General features: G+C 38.1%; 1 protein-coding gene across 3 annotated transcripts in view; it reads left to right on the top strand.

Moving 5' to 3' along the window:
• Window positions 1-22000, top strand: part of LOC126373822 (neuropeptide CCHamide-2 receptor-like) — a 131484-nt gene that overhangs the window by 74337 nt on the left and 35147 nt on the right. For all 3 annotated transcript variants that reach the window (XM_050020149.1, XM_050020148.1, XM_050020147.1), the window contains exons 2-4: window positions 486-688; window positions 9313-9532; window positions 16501-16664. In XM_050020149.1, the coding sequence (XP_049876106.1) occupies window positions 486-688; window positions 9313-9532; window positions 16501-16664 (587 nt within the window). The remainder of the gene's footprint in view (window positions 1-485; window positions 689-9312; window positions 9533-16500; window positions 16665-22000) is intronic.

The following is a 22000-nucleotide window of genomic DNA, read 5'->3' as shown; positions in this document are numbered from 1 at the left end:
CTATTTTGTCTTCTTTTACGACCAACGATTTATATCCAGGAAAAATTTTCAAGGAAAACTTCGCAGAAAATGTGTCGAGTATTGCGATTTGCGGCACCTAGCCAAGATTGTTGAGAAATCCCGCGTGGACGGGGAGAAATACTTTGCAGTGAGGGTGACTCGGGGTTTAAGGACGCCTTTGCCTGGCACGTTGATAAGAAGTTTGACATTTACAGTTGACATGTTCAGTTCTCAAACGTTTATCTACCTTAAGCCATTTCTGGGGTACATTGACGGAAGGCATTGATATTCATAGCCACCGTGGAAATATATTTGATGGCATTAATCTCAAAACGAGTGTTACGCACTTCGCTCGGCCGGTTTTTTAATGTACCTAATAAGTAATTGAACGCATCCGACTTTTTCGTCTCCAAATTACCTCAAAAATATGTTTTCATTTCGACATTTTAAGTTTGATATTAAAATGAAAATTTATTTCTTTGCAGGTCCCAACGATGTACAGTTTAACCAACAGCACAACTTTGGACGAAAATTCAACTGATAGTGAATACACTCCATATGTAGAACGACTGGAGACGTACTTGGTGCCAGTACTGTTCGCTATCATATTCATAGTTGGAGTATTGGGGAATGGTACTTTGGTCATCGTTTACGTCAGACACAGAGGCATGAGAAATGCTCCTAACACGTAAGTGAACTTAATAAAATTTATATCTTTTGGGTAGTTTTATCCGCAGCATAGAAATACTTATTCTTTAACGTAGGACATGAGGTGTATTACCAACTACAGTATCGCCCAAGGCTCTGACATGGCTCATGTAACAATTGCTTACTTACATGAGTAAGTAATAATCGGAATTAACAGATTTACGAGCCGCACGGATATCTTATTTTTGGAGAATCAGGTGAGCCTGTAACGTCTTAACCAAACTAGGGATCACAAACTGATTTTTGTTATATGCGACGGGATTCAAACCCGGAACCTCCGGATCATGAGCCCAACGCTCAACCACTGGCCTTCTGAGGCGTTAAAGAAATACTAAACAGATGGAATTTTCCAACGCAAATATTATATAGAATTCAAAATAATTTAAATACCCCAAAAATAACACGAATTTCGCGATGGGAAGCCCTTTGATATTAACTCAGAATCATGAGCGGAATCATTCCCCTTAGTATTCGGGATGGTGTCATTAACACCCTGTATACATAACGTACACCTGCTTGCAATTGTTTATTCACAGAATCTCATTTAATATTGAGGTTTTGTAAAACACGTGTAAATGTATGAATAGGATAGGCAGAAACCACGTGTACGAATAAAAGACAATGAGAATATTGTATTATTTAATTTGCGCGACTGATTTTGTTGGCAACGCCAGAACGATGCCCTCTACAATATAGATGTCGATTTCCTTATTCACTGAACTTAATGGGGGATGTTACTGTGTGCTTCAGTCCACAAAAAGGGGCGAAATCAACTTCAAATGCAAAAACCTTAACTGGTTAATAGGGAGAAAGTGTTTTCAGTACTTACAGTAGTATACTTAAATCTGTGCGTGTTTTAATGAGTTTAATTCTTCTTCTTCTATCGTGTGAGTTATTAGATGGATTACCGACCTCAATTATTATTGAGCTGCCAACGACATCAGAGTCACATAACGGCAACGTACTTGTTTACATCAGTAAGTAGCAACGTGCTTTCCGAAACACGGGTCGTGACACTCGGATGACCAGCCTGTAATGCCCTAACCAAGCCAGGGCTCACAAAGTGATTTTTATGATATGTCCCAACCGGAATTCGAACCCGGGACCTCTGGATTGTGAGCCCATTGCTCAAGCACTGGAGTACAGAGGATAACGGCCTCTAGGTTTAATTTATAAAGTAACACTATTTAACAGTTTGCTACTGTTCAGTACTAGCTAGACACTGCCCTAGAGACCGTAAGCGCACTAGATGTTCCTTATCCAATAATGGAATTGAGACTTCTATAAATTGAAGTTTGCCCTCAAGCCGAGTTTAAGAGAGCGCTCAATTCTGTTTCACTAACGAAGTCGGATCTGTTAGGTTTGGATTCTAGGTTTAGAAGAATACTTATGCAACCCAGGTTCACTCAAGCTGAAAAGCAAGTGGGGTTGTCCTCAAAACTTTCAAGTTTTAAAATTCTAAGAGACTTAAATTGTTAGATTGGTTTTCGGCATTATAAATGTTTCAGTGAGAAAGTCATAAAACTTTAATTTGAAAATAAGCTGAAGTTCAGTTTATTCTTTAGCCTCCAACCTACTTTTATAACTAACTAGCTTTTGCCCGCGACTTCGTCCGCGTGGCGTGTTATATAAGAGAGAGATCTTTGTGTGTGTGGGAGTGCATACTTATGCAGTTTAGATTTTTTCATAAGTACAATTTTTTTCCCAATAACTCCCATTTTTCAAAATACAGCCAAAAATAAACTTTATATTTACTAAGGTATGCATGCATGCTAGATTGAATCAATTGATTGAATTGATTTTTTTTAATTGATTGTTCATTGAGTTTTCATTTTAATACACACTTCCTCTCTTCCCTTCAACGTTGCTGTGCCCTACAGGGTCCATGTTTTAGTTCCTATGCCTATGTAACACCCCATTGTACTACATGGAATGCAATAAATAATTTAATTGAATTGAATTGAAAACATCTATCTTACGCGGTTTCGATTTTTTCATACAAATGTTTTTTTCCCGCTAACTTCCGTTCCCGTGGGAATTTTGTAATATCCTGTTGCAACTAAGCTTTAAGTTTACTAAAGTACCTGCATGCCAAATTTCAAACGTCTAACTTGAGTGGTTTAGATTTTTCATACAAAAGGATTTTCCCGCTAATTCCCGTTCCCGTGAGAAATTTGGGAATTCCTTTCTTAGTGCACCTCTACGGTACCTATGGTACCTGCATGCCAAATTTCAAACGTCTAGCTTGAGTGGTTTAGATTTTTCATACAAAAGGATTTTCCCGCTAATTCCCGTTCCCGTGAGAATTTTGGGAATTCCTTTATTAGTGCACCTCTACGGTACCTATGGTACCTGCATGCCAAATTTCAAACGTCTAGCTTGAGTGGTTTAGATTTTTCATACAAAAGGATTTTCCCGCTAATTCCCGTTCCCGTGGGAATTGAAATTCCTTTCTTAGTACACCTCTACGGTATCTAAGGTACCTGCATGACAAATTTCAAACATCTAACTTGAATGGTTTAGATTTTTCATACAAAAGGATTTTCCCGCTAATTCCCGTTCCCGTGAGAATTTTGAGAATTCCTTTCTTAGCGCACCTCTACGGTACCTATGGTACCTGCATGACAAATTTCAAACGTCCTAACTTGAGTGGTTTAGATTTTTCATACAAAAGGATTTTCCCGCTAATTCCCGTTCCCGTGAGAATTTCGGGAATTCCTTTCTTAGTACACCTCTACGGTATCTAAGGTACCTGCATGACAAATTTCAAACATCTAACTTGAATGGTTTAGGTTTTTCATACAAAAGGATTTTCCCGCTAATTCCCGTTCTCGTGGGAATTTCGGGAATTCCTTTCTTAATGCACCTTTACGGTACCTAAGGTACCTGCATGACAAATTTCAAACGTCTAACTTGAGTGGTTTAGATTTTTCATACAAAAGGATTTTCCCGCTAATTCCCGTTCTCGTGGGAATTTCGGGAATTCCTTTCTTAGTGCACCTCTACGGTACCTAAGGTATCTGCATGCCAAATTTCAAACGTCTAACTTGAGTGGTTTAGATTTTTCATACAAAAGGATTTTCCCGCATTCCCGTTCCCGTGAGAATTTCGGGAATTCCTTTCTTAGTGTACCTCTACGGTATCTAAGGTACCTGCGTGCCAAATTTCAAACGTCTAACTTGAGTGGTTTAGATTTTTCATACAAAAGGATTTTCCCGCTAATTCCCGTTCCCGTAGGAATTTCGGAAATTCCTTTCTTAGTGCACCTCTACGGTATCTAAGGTACCTGCATGCCAAATTTCAAACGTCTAACTTGAGTGGTTTAGATTTTTCATACAAAAGAATTTCCCTTCACTACTCTGCTCCTATTGATTGTAGCGTGATGAAAGGTATACTATAACCTGTCCAGGAGTGTGAAGAATAATTGTACCAAGTTTCATTAAAATCCGTCCAGTAGTTTTTGTTTCTATAAGGAACATACAGACAGACAGACAGACAGACAGACAGACAGACAGACAAAAATTTTACTGATTGCATTTTTGGCATCAGTATCGACCACTTATCACCCCCTGATAGTTATTTTGAAAAAATATTTAATGTACAGAATTGACCTCTCTACAGATTTATTATAAGTATAGATAATTCATGCTATTTACTATTCGACACTACCGTTTGAACATTTAATAGGACAATTCAAAAAAATATAGAAAGAGGGCATTTTATGAACATTCTTTATTGGCGATAGTCAGATCTCTTGTCATAAGGTTCAGCATAATCATCCGTGTTAGTATTCCGCATCAACAGTGTCTGCAAGTTGTTTATTATTACTTCATTTCTGATTCTATTTCTCTTTTGTTTCGTATTTTCCTGTTTATGCAATAAAGTATTTGTTATGTTATGTTACTAATGCCTCTGAGGTGGGCACAGCATATGGGATTACGAGAGTCTGTTTATGCTTATGTATGCGTCGTGACCAGATCTTAGAATTGATCATTTCATGATGTGTTCGACCATTTCATGATATGGTCATATTTCATGAAATAGCAAACTTAAGTTGACCAACGTTGTTAACGTTGTTGTCAACGTTTAATGATATTCCAATCAACGTTTGGCCATATCATTAACGTATATGATGTCCATGCTATGAGGTGTAATAAAAATTGCGAATATTCGATTATTTTTTTAGGTTCATAATTATTTACCTAATCAATACTATCGATATGGAAATTTGTAAATTAAGTTGATTCATCGATTATAATATAAATCAAGTTTTAAATATAATCGACATCAGCGCCACTACTGGTGGATAATGCCATCTCTCCATACTAATTTTACGATACGATTGGCATCGTTTGACCATATCATGAAGTAATCATGCATTTAGTTTCTCATGTCGTTACTTAAACGTTTTATGTTCATTGATCTGGCCAAACTATATCATGATGTGGCTAACGAGTGATATTCTATTTCATGAAATGATCAAAATTCTAAGATCTGGCCACGACATATGTAAAAAAGAGAAAATGCAGGCAAATTAAGTTTTCGTCTGCGCGGTAGGCAGTAATGTAAAACAAAGCACCTTGAAGCGAGCCGGGAGCAATTCACTACGTTTTTGTCCCGAATACAAAGGAAGCCATTAGTGTGTCTGAAGCTGAACCGAACACGTCATAGTCAGTTGCTGGCACTTGTACTTCCAACCGTGAAAATGTTTCCGGTGAAAACATCGCGGATCCACTTTGACTCCATTTCTTCAGATCAGATACTTCGGAATCGTTTCATGTTAAAGGCAAGCGAAAAGGCAGTCAGTGAGATAAAAGTTATAATGACAAAATTTGCTGCTTTTTTTTGACGTGACTTATTGTAGATTTGCCGCAAATGGCATTATCTACTTGGCCGGAAGAAAAAAATGCTGCAAAGGGTTTGAAAAGTCAATAATTATATCTTTTAGGTCCATCAGTACGATTTTGTAATAGCAACTTTTCCGGCGATATTATCTTCTGCTTACGTTCGTCCACAACGTTGCCGTTGCGCATCGTTTGACCATAGTACAAATTAGAATCTGACTAGTTCAAATCTTACTAAATCATTCCCTAATGATGGTAATTTAATGTATAAATCTCCAACGATAAATATATATCTGAAAGAAACACTAGTACTTACTAACACTAAAAAAAATGCAAATTCGAAAGGATAGTGACCTTCAAAAAAAAAAAGAAAAATTTGCCAAAAGCCAAATCCAAAAACCATAAGTAGACCTAGACTGGATATCCTACTTGATTTTGTCAATAAAATCAAGATGTAATGTACTTTTTCTAAGTGCTATGGAAAAGTAACAAATCAGGCAAACGAAGTCATAACGCTTCTAGAGACGGGCAAATTCTATGTTTCCTGCCTCGTTAAGTTACACAAATCTTTATGTAGATATTGACCTATTTCTTTTTTGGTAGAGTTGTGATAAAGTAAAATTGAAGGCATCTCCAATATAAATATCTCCGAAAGAAAATAACTAGGTATTCACATACTTGGGCCTCTCACAAACGAGTAGCACTTGCTGTTAATAGACCCGATTGCAGCTGTCGATATTGGGCATGTGCTGCTCGTAAGAAAAACATCCACTCGGATGTAAGAAATTTGAATCTTGTGCCTTGCAGAGAGCGCTAAGATTTTTCCAAGAACTTTTCGAATCCAAAATCAAGAATTCCTCTCACGTGTTGGAGCCACACAATACATATAAAGTAAGATTTAGGCATTCATCTAATCACTGTGCTGACGTTAGGCTCCGGGTACCAGCTGATCATTATTCTAACTGTGCGCCAAGTTCGTACGTCCAATACTTACCGTCCGTAAATTAGTTGTTGATTGATTAGTAAAAGTCTCGTCCGTAGGTACTTACAATCCGATCGAGAAAATAAATTTGTAAGTACTTACATAAACTGCCTATATACGTCCCATTGACGGGCACAGGCCTCCCCTCAATCAACCGGTGGGGGTATGGAGCATACTCCACCACGCTGCTCCACTGCGGGTTGGTGGAGGTGTTTTTACGGCTAATAGCCGGGACCAACGGCTTAACGTGCCCTCCGAAGCACGGAATCATCTTACTTTTTCGGACAATCAGGTGATTCAAGCCTGAAAAGTCCTTACCAAACAAAGGACAGTCTCACAAAGTGATTTCGACAATGTCCCCATCTGGAATCGAACCCGGACCTCCAGATCGTGAGCCTAACGCTCTAACCACTAGACCACGGAGGCTGTTCAAGCTGCTGTTGTAGGTACTTACTTAGAGATATTTTTACTGTTCTGTGTGTAGAGAAGTTCACCAAGTCAGTTAAATTCTGATGCCGCCAATGCGATCCCAGATCACCTCAACTTCTGAGAAAGACCGTCGCGAGGTTATAGCGGACACATTCCTAATAGGCGAGGGTAACCGTCATGAACGTCTTGGCGACCACAACGCGAGCGGTACCAATGTATAAAACATATTTTATTCCCTTGTAAAAAGTCAGTGAGCAACGGATGGAGTATATCCCTCAATGGGTGTGAAACTTGGACACTGACACAGAAAATAGAGACTCGATGCCTTTGAAATCTGGTGTTCGAAGAGGATGGAAAGAATAGGTTGAACAGAAAGGATAGTTAGATAGTGATAGTAAGAGTAGGGGAAAGGAGACAAATTTTGTGAGTTATTAATTATTGACAACAGAAGAGGCAATATGAACTTAATAAGACACGACAAATTTATTAAAACATCATAGAAGGGAAGATAGAAGGTAATAGCGGATGGGGAAGACCAAGAAGAGCTTACATTGAACAAATCAAAGGGAAGGCGAACGTCATATTATTATCTTATAAGGAACTCAAAGAATTTTCCCTTGATAGGCAAGAATAGAGAATGCTACACCGACAAGAGCGTGGCCCTTAAATTGATGATGATGATGATGAAGTGACGGTACAGTGACTTCCAATTTATAGTAGATCGACGCATATTGGACATGGCGAGTCCTATGTCGTCAGTTTACCTAGAAGTCGATAGAATTCATTAAAAATAGTTTACTTTAAATAGACTTTTATATTGACGGATGCTTCCCACCGATCGAACCCTCGTCAAAGCGTTATTCAAACAGATACCTATTTCAATCACATAGGGGTCGGATTTCCGTGAACCCTTTATAATGGATAAGTAAACATGAGTTGCATAACTGAAAGCAGACTGGAAGGAAGGAATATTTTAAAACTATCTACCAAGTCCTTAGATGTATGCCACTAAAAAGAACCATTAACCTTGATGTTAGAAAGGACCTGGTCTTCCTCCCGGCTTTGACTAAGAACCTAGATAGAAGCATGCAAACGAGTACAGTATACGAAAAGAAGCCCACACATACATACATACATATACACGTGAGAATATGTATTATTTACGTACATACATACATAAACTCGCCCCTGTGGTCCCCAAGGTGGCAGCAATCAAAAACAACTTTCAGCTTCTATTGATATGAAGAGATGGATATGATGGACCTTATAGTAACAAGGCCCATCGCACATAACAACTGTCTATCATGTTAGAAAGGACATAGTATTTCTGAAGAAGTAAAGAGAATGCATATAAGATTATATTATTCCATTCTAATAAATGTGAAGTAATAGTCAAGTTAGAGTGATCGTATAATTTGATGCCGTCCACGTGTTTGTCTCTGTACTACACATATTTTACACCCTGACGTTATAAGATTCTGACGATCTTCGTTTTATTACTTAAGTCATATCGTGACACCAGGATTATTATACGTTTATTGCAGATGTTATATTGCAATTAGGGACGATTATACGAACAACTTAAAGATCTAATACAATGTCTTTCTTGGAGAGATATCAAAAGTTTGTAATTTACAGGCATACCGTGGTTCTGTTCATCCCCATAATGGTTACTAGGATGAGATTATGTATTATGATTATGATAATATGTGTGAGATCTAAATAATACTCAATCAAATGAAATGATATCAATTTTAGCTATTCAATGAACGTTCATAAAATATAATTGGGGGTCTCAGAGTGTTCGAAAATTACACACACCTGGTGAAAGTCCTTTTATATAAATTCATACCCTTTAACTATTGTGTCTGAAAATCTGGGCAGCAAGGCTGATCATCATTAACCGTATCCACCTCAAGACTTCGTAACGAAAGTCGCACCACACTCTGTCCACCTCATTTGAGATTGTAATCATGAGTTTTTTTTCTAATATGTTAGAAAAAACACAACCCATTGGACATGTCTGAGAAGATAAGCAGCTGAATGTTTTATATGTTGCTATCTACTCCCAGTTCAGCTCAGAAGATGCCCAGATCAGCACAAAAGCTTGTTACAAAAAATACATACCTACTTACTGTATTATTCTGTAGAAAGTAAAGGGAAATATACATAATAACACTGTTGGTATTTGCTCATACACAGCACGCAATATGCTGACAGCGTCCGTCCCACACGGCGGGTAAGCTTATACTGAGCAGACGGCGCTACCCCCACCACTTACTACGCATACATTTATCGGTCAGCACGATCCAATAAGCTTCATCTACTTACCTGTTTTATTGTCCACAGATACATCTTCTCTTTGGCGTTAGCTGATCTCCTGGTGATCCTGATCTGCGTTCCATTCGTCTCCGTCATCTACACCCTCGAGTCTTGGCCGTGGGGAGAGCTCATCTGCAGAATATCCGAAGCTGCTAAGGATGTGAGCATTGGAGTGTCAGTGTTCACATTAACAGCGCTGTCTGCTGAAAGATATTGTGCGATTGTGAATCCGTTCAGGAAGTTACAGGTGAGTTAATGTCAGATCAAAAACTCCACATATCACGAAACCTAAAAATCCGACAACGGAAAATCACGCTCTAACAAGTGTGAAACGAGAAAATATTTCTTGAAAAAATATTACGTACCTACCTAATAAGTAGACAAGATTATTTTTAACTAACTATTACAACAGGTTTGTATAAATAATCACTGTCAGAAGATAATGGTAGTATGCTGTAGTAAGTGAAATCTTAGGACAGATTGGCAGTAAGTACTTCAAGTTTCAATAGAGATGCTGTGGCTATAAATACAGACGATGACAAGATGTGTCGAAAGGTTACCCGCTGGTTTACAAGATTATAAGAGAACGTATTTAAATAAACATAATATAATCATAACTTATGTACCGTCGTGTCTCTATTGGACTGGATAAGTTGAATCTTTTAAGTGACAAATTATAGTGAGCGTCAGATTGGCTGACCACACGGTATTCGCCTTATTTTTTAGGTAAAATGGTGCTCAATTGTGTATCCATTAGCAATATTTAAATGATATTTTACTTCCATAATTCGTTGAAAGCAAAGTCTGATAACAGGTACTAAGTAGCACTAATAAGGAGGCAATCATACTCCGTGTGACCAGCCATTCAACGCTCACAAATTACTAATCTATTGCCTGTATAAAGAGTTCATCTTGTTGTATATGTTCCTATCTCTTAGGAAACTTTTACGAGATGCTCGGGATGATAAAAACAGCTAAAAGCATTTTATTTTTTATTTACTTCCAGTCTGGCAGAAGAGCGATGTATAAATAAAAAGCGGCGTTCCATTTATTCGCACCGACAATACATGCAAAAAAAGCGTTTTGCAAAGTTTATAGGTGTACAGAGCAAGGTGGAATAGATTAGTCCAGCTGTGCTTTTTTCATTCTTTTTGCAATTAGTCGCAAAACGGTTACCCAGTCTGACAAAGGCCAATTCGTTCCAAAGCCCACTGTAATTTCTAGAATACAGAAGTATAATTGATCCGCGCAGAATCATCCGTGCGTCATCGTGGATTTTACTTCAAGTTTTATGATCGCTCCACCAATCCGCACGAAGCATTTCGCTGCAAATAGCGAACGAACGGTATTACCTAACGAAAATTGTATTTCTTGAAGTTCTTGGAAACTTCAGTGGTTTCACTGCTGAAGTTGTGGTCAAACTGTTTATAAGTAACAAATAAATACTGATAAAGGGCGATCCTATTACTATAATTAAAACATATAATACCGCGTTGAATCAGGAATATGGAGAGCCATGATCACTGGATGATCCTATTACCATTAAAATAGCACTTACTGTAATACATAAACTTTACAGACACAAAGATTCCTATCGGGGTAAATGAAGAGCTGCAAGTAAAAGATAAACCATATAATTACCATAGATAAAATAAATTAACAGACAAATAACAGGTTACTGATCTGTGTTTATAATAAATAAACAATAATTAATGTATTATGAGATGTCATCATCCAATTGACTTCGACGACATGGCCAATATTATAAACAGTACGGAACGGTTTTTGAAATATCAAAATCATTATCATCTCCCTAGTGTTCTCCCGTTTTTTCATGGGGTCCGCTTACCCGAAGATTTGACTGGTACAGTTTTTTCCAGAAGCGACTGCCTGTCTGACCTTCCAACCCGCGAAGGGAAAACCAGCCCAATACAGGTTAGGTCACATACGTCCGAGACGCATTTCTTGGGAATGTTGGTTTCCTCACGCTCTTCCTCACCGCTGAGCACGTGATAATTATTTATAATCCAAACATGAATTCGAAAAAAGGCCCGTGCTGGGATTCGAACCTGCTACCTCATAATGAGAGTCAAGCATTCTTCCAACAAGTAAGTAGTAAGAATTGCTAGTACTAATTCAAAGGCAAAGTTAGTAGGTATCCGGCTGAGTATTGTGTAATACTTTAATATAAACTTTATTCGTCTTGTATTGGACCTGTGACGTAACTAAGACTGCATAAATCTTTCACCGCTGCAATTGAGCGATTTATTGGCGCGCATTGCTTCAGCGCTGGAATGGAAAAGTAAAGATTCTTTCGACGTGTTGCCAGGATTTATTTTAAACTTTGACTTTATTACTAGGTTAAGTTATTTCGTCCAACAAAAAGTATCGAAAAAGAGTAAAATAAACAGGGTTAGTGAAACCGTGGCTAATACTGAGGGGGATGATTCGGACCACGATTCTGAGTTGATATCAAGTGCAGATTTCCGTCGTAAAACTCATGACTGTTATTTTCAATTTATTTTGAGTTCCGTGCTTTTGTTTATTTTTTCAAACCTCTGAAACTTCCTGCAAATTCAGGCACATTACAGTGCCATAAAAAATCAACCCAACCTAACTTTGATGATTTAAAATTGTATGCTACATTAAAACCCTCCCTTCCGGGCGGCTTCTAAGCCAGGAGAAGTACGGCCAAAGCCGGATGTATAGCAGATAGCTCTGCAGCCCTACATAATGTCAATGCTTTCTGTTTTATCGCTGTAGACATTTTATTATTGCTTTAGAAAATATCTCATATAATGCTCGTAAAATGTAAATGCACGTCACGTTTTGTCTTTATATTAAAATATAAATTAGGTGGTCAGGAAACCAAGATAAATATTTATTTAAACGCGTGACCTTATTTGCGTATATTTATAATTCCTACAAGTACATTACTATTCTAGCGTTATCCCGTTGCACGGATTCCGGTTACGTAACCTGAAGATTTGATAGGTCCAGTTCTTTACAAAAGCGAATTTTTATCTAACCTTCCAACCTGAACAGAAAACCAGCTCTATTACAGGTTTGGCCACATACGAATACCTCGGAAAACACTCTCGGGTATAAGGGTTTCCCCTATCGCTGAACACATGGTAATCATTTGCGATCCAACAAACACTCAAAAACTGTTAGGTTAGCCCCGTGCAGGATTCGAAACTGCGACATCACAATGAGAGTCAAGCATTCTATCACCTGTGCTATCACGCGGCATATTTTTTACAAGGTACAATAAATAGGTACGAATATTGAACAACGATCATTTACAGGCCCAAAAAAAAAACAATTAAATTTGATCATCCATGAATGAAATAAAAATGTGACTATGCTTCAATGAATGCTCAAATTGAGCATAGATTGAATTGTGAAAAAAATAATGAAATAAGATACAAGGTCAGACTTCCAATTTGGACAAATGAGAACATTTTAAAAATGACTCATTGAGCTGGCTTATTTTGACAATTTTATGATGAGGCCAATTAAATAAATATTTCTCCAGCAATACTCAGTAAGATGGCTGAGTTTATAATGTTAAATTGCGCGGTTTCCATTCCTTTTTACCTTTGAATTCAATTTCAGAACCTACCTCACCCGCCAAACCTAACATACCTTGGAATTCTTGACTCAGCCCGCATAAACCAGCTTGTTGAAGTATGTATATTCAATTATATCTTAGCTCCTACTTTAGATATATTTCTGGTGACTACCCTCTGCCAACCATTGCCCAATGGCTCAAATTAGCTTCCAAACGTTTTTTCGATTCTGCTCCGCACCACCCAAATCCCCTGGTAGTTGCGGCTTCCGAATACATTCCGCTTAGGGACGGTACTGAAAAGTATCGGCGTCCGAAGGACGTAATATACGATCCCGACGACCCGATTACTCTAGCCATAGAGGCAGCCAATCAGCTCGCGACACCAAACACTTCAGGTCCCCGATACCGACCCCGCCGGCGTGGTCGACGATTTCCCTCATTCAGCGCTTATCGCTATCGACCCACTAGGGTCGATTAATTCTTTCAAATATTTTTCCTCTCAGACGACGCCCTGAGCCGAGGTTCGCGCCCAACTGGGCACCCTCAGGCCTGTTGTCTTAAACGTTGTACCGGGTGAGAGCCTTCAGCGCTCCCCATTTGTCCGGCCAAGTAGTTAATGCCATCTGCGGCAAATCTACAATAAGTCACGTCAAAAAAATCAAAAAATCAAAAGGTGACTACCCATTTATGGTTCAAGCTCATCGTATATGATAGGACTTCACGAGATACCCGGTATGACGACCATTTTTTTTCCATCATGTTCATTCTTGGATCTTACTTAATGAAGCCTGCTGTGTCCCATGAGCACCTTTGCTCTTCCCTCTATTCTTCCACAACTCATCATGCTTTTTCCGGTCAGCCGTGTAGGAAGGTATCGACCTGATCACGCTATTTGCTACAGCATACTTATGCGCGTTATCGCTTCGTCGCTTCTCGATGGTCGCTCTCTCTCGCTCTAGTAAATGACGGTTTGAGTAACAGGAAACAATAGTATTCCTATCTTCTTCTATCGTGTGGGTTGTGAGGCGGATTATCAACCTCATCAACCCTAGTTTCAGGGTTACTATTGAGCCGCCGAAGGCCCCTGACATGACTCATGTAACGACTACATACTTACATCGGTAAGTAGTAACCGGGACCAACGGCTTAACATGCCATCCGAAGCACGGATCGTGTTACTTTAAGATTCCTATGCTTCTATACTTTTCTCTGACAGTTATGGTTCAAACCTTAGTCTGCTGCACCTCCGTCAGCCTTTATTTGGGAACACTTCTACCTACATTAGTCTGATAAAAAAGTTAGTTTCTGATAAAAGTGAAACAATTTCAAAAGGTTCCCTTATTGAAAGTGTCCAGTGAACAAAAGGTTTAAATATGATAACATTTATCTATCCCACCTGTGAACACTAAACCCTAAACACGATTTGTTGCGAAGTTTTGACAAAAACATTTATCGTGACCCTTTTCTCTTTCACTACATTGCTACCATCAACACTAACAATGATATATTGACCCATATAACAAAAGGAATAGTTGCCTATTTTCACAGCGTTTACAAAATCTTGACTGATGGCGGAACCCTTTTGCTTATTGCCTTAAGATTTTTTCTTGATACTTTTTACTTACTATGCATGGCTATGAATTTGTTCAAATACCTAGAAAATGTCGTTTGCGTCAAATCTACAATAAACAGTCACATTAAAAATAAGGTCGAAATAGCTCTCGACTCAATGACTCAATCTCGAATGAATGAATGGTGTAGCATCTGCAGCCAATGAAGAGTCCCGGCCATTTTCCGCGAGGCTCCGTGACCAGATCAGCTCGTCATCTTCCGAGCGTTATCCCGTTTCTTACAGGTTCCGCTTACCTAACCTGAAGATTTGACAGGTCCGGATTTTACGGAAGCCACTGCCTGGAAAGTCAGATGATTTTCCAACCAGCGAAGGGAAAAACCAGCCCAATACAGGTTAGGCCACATAACAGACCAGCTCGATGGTGCAAAATTATGGCGTTGTCATCCAAACTTGCACACTTGCTTTCAAATCTGTTCGATAGATTTATGAGTGCATTCTAGAATCATTCAGGCGCGGTATTAGTTTGTTCATTACACACACGATAAGCTAATAAAACGTGTTAGCTAATAAGCTTATACAAATAGCAGCGTCATTATTGTTTCCCCTTTTGGGCGGGTATGAAATATTACACAGAAATGAAGTGAAACTTCAATGACAAAGTAGAGTTTCAGTAGTACTACGCAAAACGGCGCGAAGTCGTTAAAGTATCCATTAGTGAAATTCAGATTCAGACATTCTGTACTTCGCCTTTCGGCTGAAGTCGTTCTGAATTCGCTATGGGGTGTTTATCGTCGAAAGTTACTTTAAGATAATGCGTGAGAGAGATTTTATTATAACATCTAAGTACCTGTTTATAGAAAACGTAGTGGGTTTATGTGGGTGCCTCTGTCCGGCCAAGCAGTTAATGTCATCTGACGGAAACCTACGTGAGTTCAAAAAAAAGAAAAAAGAATGTGGGTTGTCATAATAATACTTACAACAGAATCATCATTATAACGTAAATGGTTTCATGCATACTTCACCAAGTTATTTCTTCAATACATCTCTAGGGAGGTATCTTGGGGTACTAGGTAATCAACCATTATAGTTGCCAAAAAAAAAATAAAAAAAAATTGCATGTATTTATTAGTAAGTTGAACTTAGAGTTAGTACCCGCAATCTTTCAATTTTTTTTTAATTTTTCCTCACCTTATGATTGTCTGGAAAAAATCGGTTTAAGCGACAAGGCCGCCATTTGCTATGTACTTAGTTAAAAGTCTTTTTGTAATTACTTCTTTTTTATTTTGGTGCAATAAAGTGTATTTGTATTGTAAATGTTCAACCTGACTAAAAGCCCAATAGTTGGATTCTGCAAGCAACCACTGACATGCACTGACGTCTCAAACGTCTTCTCTTTCTGTAGTCTTATCAAGTGTTCCCTCTAGTAGCAGCCACTATAGTAACATATTATACTTCAATGAATAGCCACCCCGGACACTTCATTCTAAAATCTCATTCTTATCACGCGCTGCCTAACGTCTGTGCGAGCGTAAAGTTCCAATTTTGAAATTCGGGTGAAGTTGGCGCCCGATACGAGTCGCGGCGCGGAGAATTGCCATTCTATACTTGCGTATTATTCTTTCAGACAGGCAGTCGCTTCTGTAAAAAACCGTACCCGGTCAAATCTTAAGGTTCGGTAAGCAAACCCTGTGGGAAACGGGACAATGCTATCGAAATGATGACGTAGTATTATTCTTTATTCTGTGCTAGTAGTCTAACTAAACCACACTGAACAAAACCATTCACGTCTCTCACCTTGTCCAACGCGAAAAACTTCATACAAAAAACCTCGTTTTACACAGACACTACACATTGACGTTATAGTACACACGCATCTGTGTGTGTGACGTCTGACACCCATACTCTTGAAGAATAAAGTAAGATCGACCGGGGTGAGGTAAACTTTGCTCAGTCGCTGATGAGGAGCGAAGAGTTGCCGTTCTACACGTAGTATTATTCCTTATTCTATGTCTTTGTCGCGTTCTTCCCGCATCTAAGGTTCTAAATATGATAATGTATTTTGTTGCAGCTCAGGAAGCTACCGCTGGTATGCGCGACGTTCATCTGGGCTGCAGCTCTGATCTTCGCCACCCCTGCAGCTGTGTTCTCCAACATAGTGACTGCTCACCTAGACAACAACATCACCATCGTCTATTGCACGCCATATCCACCGGAATGGGAGAACTACCCAAAGTAAGTTCATCATCATCTCTTTAGCGTCATCCCGTTTGTCACAGAGTCCGCTTACCGTAGAAAAAGCGTTCATACGCTCTAAATGTACCTAGTGATTATCTGTTTCATGCGCTCGTAATATTTAATGAATAATAATTAGAACTGTAATAATAATTAGCAATAGGAAAAAACCATGTAAAATGTAAAACTGAAAAAAAGAAAGATAAAAACATTTAATAATAATAATACAGACAAAAAATATAAAACATGTCCTAAAGTAATTGGCAGTAGTATTCATTTATATTGTAAGGTATTGTATAAACCGAGTAGTGTCTTAAACTATGAATTATTATGATTATATTATATTATATTTCTTTATCACAACCACATGACACTGTGAATAAAAAACAGTACACACCCTGAAGTTGACGAGGTGTAACATGGATCAGTTTCTCCAGAGTAAAAAATGAATGTCTCATAACTTCATAAGTTTTCGGATGTATAAAGTCTCTGGCCCCATTCCGGAGGACTCGCTGACGAAAATACATAATATAAAAAAAATATATTTAACGAGAAAGGGACAGACGCAAGTACCTGATTAGAAGTCAACTTGTACATACTTTTGATACGAAGTTCTGAGAAGGATCATGATAAAAATTACGGTTTCATTATTTTTTTTGGGTTGATTTATTGTATGCTTGCCTGAGATGGCATTTATTAACGCTAAATGTATATTCAAGGCGTTTCTTTATATAACAGAACATGTAGAGTTTATAGTCACTCTGGTCCTGTGGCCACCGGTATGCTTTTCAATCGGAGAGCACTGGCTCAAAACCACGATATCGGATTTGCACTCATGCTTAAGTCCAGTTTTCATCAACACAGTTGGCCCGACCATTATAAATGCTGATATGGCTCACCTTCTATCACATTGGTCTAACACAAAGCTCGGTGAGGTGTGAGTACCTACTTAGTTCATCTTGCAATGGATGTACCTTTGACTACCCCAATTGGGATATAATCGTGAGATCGTATTATGTTACGATGTAGAATTACTGAATTTGAATTATTTTAGACAATCGATTCAGTTGTTTCCAGGATTGTAAATCACATCATTTTAAATGTATTTACTAATTTTCGTTATAATAACGTATAATTTTAATCTAAACATTGGCCAATTAGGTAAGTACGTAAAAGCCCTTCAAATAGGTATATTAATTAATTCAGGGTTTATGAATGTCTACTTTATGAGTCCTACGATGAATATAAATAGACTTGTTTCTGAAATTAAGAGCTTCCTTTTTAATTTGGAGGCTTCTAAATTAAGGGCTTGAGGACGATAAAAATAAAAGTGTTCATTAAATTATTTTAATATTTTTTTATTATTAAAACGTTACTTCTTTTCACGGGGTTTAACTACTTACCTGCCCTGAAAAATTTGACAAGGGTTTCCAGGGTTTTACAAAAAACGTCCCCTGATCTGAACTTCGAACCTAAAAGGAAAACGGAAAACCAGCCCAATCAGTTTCTTTTTACCAAACGTGAAAACACGAAATTGCTATGGAATTTGTATGAAAAAGTAACCTGAGACGTAGAAAAACGTGACAAAATGTCGCACTTATTAAGTTAAATAGAAAAAGGAAAAACCTTTTTGTCATCTTTAGATCTGTCTTTATTTAGTAATCAGAAATTCATAATTTATTTTTGACCCACACGATGACGACTAAAGAAGAAAAATCACCGTTAATCTGAATATCAATTATTATTAAACATAAATTTAATAATAATTTCAAATTCTGTTTCGAACCCGATCCAAGATTGGAGTTATTAAACTTTCTCTCAAATGGGATGGGAAGGGGAATGGGTTCGCTTTCATTTGTCATGACTTCAAAAATTGCAATATGTCGTTCCTCGCAACATATTGCATGACATTTCATCAATTTCACACGTTCATTCATTTATATTCCTTATGCTTCACGTTAACTCACTTTGCATGTACCGATTGCCATATTTCAATATTTAAAGCCACGCCTAAACTTAATATTTGCCTTTGGCCAATATTTTGTACGATATTGAAATTTGAAATGCGAACTCGATATTTATATACAAAATAATTTATCGAAGAAGATCCTCTTTTGACGGTAACGTCATGTTTCATACCAATGATATAAGGATTTTTGTATGATAGTGGCTTTAGAATGGCTTTTATCATCCCGGGAATTTCATAGATCCCGTCCTGGTACAAGCGATAAGCTGGAAAATTATCACTTAATATTATTAATATGTATACTTTAGATCAGGCGTCTTTCTTACACATACACGTACGTAACGTGCATTGGGCTCACGATCGGGAGGTCGCGGGTTCGAATCCCGGTCATAAAACCACTTTGTGATCTTTAGCTTTATTAGGACATTACAAACGGCCTCCGTGGACCATGGATGAGCGTTAGGCTCATGATCCGGAAGTCCCGGGTTCGAATCCCGGTGGGGAAATATCAGAAAAAATACTATGTTATCTCTAGTTTGGTTAGGACATTACAGGCTGATCACCTGATTGTTCGAAAGTAAGATGATCCGCGCTTCGGAAGGCACGTTAAGCCGTTGTCCCCGGTTACTATTTACTGATGTAAGTAAGTAATCGTTACATGAGTCATGTCAGGGGCCTTTGGCGGCTCAATAGTAACCCCGACACTAGGGTTGATGAGATTGGTAATCCACCTCTCAACCCACACGAGAGATATTACAAGCTAATTCGCTTGATTGTCGGAGAGTAATACACGTTAAGTCATTGGTCCCAGTTATTACTTATTATTGATGATGACTAGGTACGTAGTCGTTGCATGTGTGATGCCAGGTCCGCTGGCGGCTCAGTGATAACTTTGACACCTGTTGAAGTTGGTGATCCACCTCAGCCGATACAAGAAGAAGATTTTTGTTTAAATAGTTTCATTGGAGTAAGCAGAAACTACGGAAATCCGCTTGCCGCTTCGATCCTGACACACTACTTTCGCTGCCTCCACTTTCATAAAAATCTTCAGACATGCTCGTTGGTTTAAAATATTTTTCTCAAAATACACAAAAAAGCATGATACAAATATGATATTTTGGTAACTTGTGGGACACTACCGTAGAAGATAAGGATTGTTATTTGGGACGTTTATTGTGAGCATAAATTGGATTCCAATACAAAGAAAATATTTGCCAAAGTTATTATTTCGTATGACTTATTGCTTGTAATAGGATTAATCGATTATTATATCGAAAACAAATACAGGAAAATTGCCCTTTAAATATTGTATTCTGAACTCTATTGGTTTAGGGTTACAGCCGAACAATCCTTGTTTGAAAGTAGCAAAAGCGCCGTTTAGAAATATTGCCGCAATTTTATGGTTTTGTGTTATTGAAATAACTTCAGGCGCTTGATATATCGCTCGATTGATGTTATTTGCATTGTTGTACGATTATAGTGGAAATATTATTTATATAAGTGCGTGAGTTATGGCATTATTGAAATGGTAATTCTTAGTAGCAACGTGCAGAAATCAGAATCATTTATTCAACGTAATTATCATGGATAAACTTGTTGAAGGTCAATGTCACATTTTTGATTTTACGTCATTTCGCAAGGTGTTATTACTGAGGAGAAGAAATGACAAGAAACTGCAACAGCATCACATCTTTTGTGCTTTATTTAAATACTACATTATTAATAATAATATATAATATTAAATCTCAGATCTCAAATTCGAAAAAACGCGCATGTGGAAACTCAAGAAGGTAAAAATAGTCCTAATAGTAATTTCCGCAATTGGTGTAGTCCCAAACCAAATTGAGCAATTCATTAAATACCTTCCATTTATATCAATAGGTATGCAAAAGCTGTCATCCTGAATACCTACAAGTATTCAGAAAGTAGTCAGAAAGTTTATGCAGACTGATCAATATAGTAGCACCCAACACGATAGTAACTTGCTAGACCAAGTAACTATCGTGTTGGGCCCGTTTAGGCCCGTGACTATTAGGAAACCGGATGTTTAAAAGCCGTGATGAAAAAAATAAAAAAAATAATAATAACATTGGACTCAGTGGAACAACAATGAATACTTACTAACTATAATGTTAGCGCGTTACAAAACTGGTATGCGCGTGGTAAACGCAAGGGACCCCTTGGGGGGTCAAAGAGACCTGTCAAAAACTCTTACAACTCAGTTAAAAACTCTCGGCATATCATGGGAGCAAGCTACAGAGGCTGCCAAAGGTCGCGAGGAGTGGAAATCTGTTATTCGAGCCTTACATCCCAACAGGGGATAAGAGGATTAGAAGAAGAAGAAGAACTATAATGTTACATAAAGCATGGCCAGGAATTATATTTAGTAGATACCAATACTGGAATAGGTCTGGACCTATTCTTGTCAGGTAGGGACTATGACGTGTGCTGCTAGCTGTTAATACATTTTTATAGTAGATTTTTAAATCGGTGTTCTTAATTTTATTTACGTCTGCTGTCGTTAAGCAAATCTTATCTTCTATCATGTGGTTAGGAGGTGGATCACCAAACTTATCGACCTTGGTGTCATAGTTTTTATTGAGCGACTCTTCTATATTCTTCTTCTTCTTCTATCGTGTGGATTGTGAGGTGGAGTACTAATCTCATAAACCCTGGCCACCAAAAGCCCCTGACATGGCTCATGTAACGATTACTTACTTAATCAGTAAGTAGTAACCGGGAACAACTTAACACGCCTTCCGAAACAAGGATCATCATGATTATTGGGGATTTAGTTCTGTGCAATAAAGTATATTTGATTTGATTTGATTATATTAATTTCGCACATTCGGCTGATCATAATTAAAACACATAATACCGGGTTCTTACCGCGTTAATCAGGGATATGAGACCCCCGATATTTAACGCGGTAAGACTCCGGTTTTATGAGTTGTAAGCGCGTAAACCTCAAACAAACATATTCGGGTGATCATCCTGCATTGTCTTAACCAAACTAGGGCTCACAAAGTGATTTTTGTGATATATCTCCACTGGGATTCGAACGCTGGGGTGTCGGGATCGTGAGCCGTTCAACCGCTGGACTACAGAGTCCATGGACTTGCACGTAGCACATACGCACATCTAGTTCTTTATAGTCATAAAAGTATTTTTTTTTATTTTACAGTAGAGCGCTTTAACGATTTTTGTTTTTCCATAAATACGTTATCTAAGTTAACTCCCTTTCAGATTTTTTGACATTTATGACTTTTAAGAACTAGATGTGCGAATAAATGTTCGTCAGTTTTCATCAGTGGCTCTTCCGGCACTCCAAGATAGTTTGATCTTTAGAGCATGTAACTGAAGCCTTTCA

Source organism: Pectinophora gossypiella, chromosome 16, assembly GCF_024362695.1.
Source record: "Pectinophora gossypiella chromosome 16, ilPecGoss1.1, whole genome shotgun sequence".
Taxonomy (NCBI): domain Eukaryota; kingdom Metazoa; phylum Arthropoda; class Insecta; order Lepidoptera; family Gelechiidae; genus Pectinophora; species Pectinophora gossypiella.
This window is presented reverse-complemented; position numbering and strand designations above follow the sequence as displayed.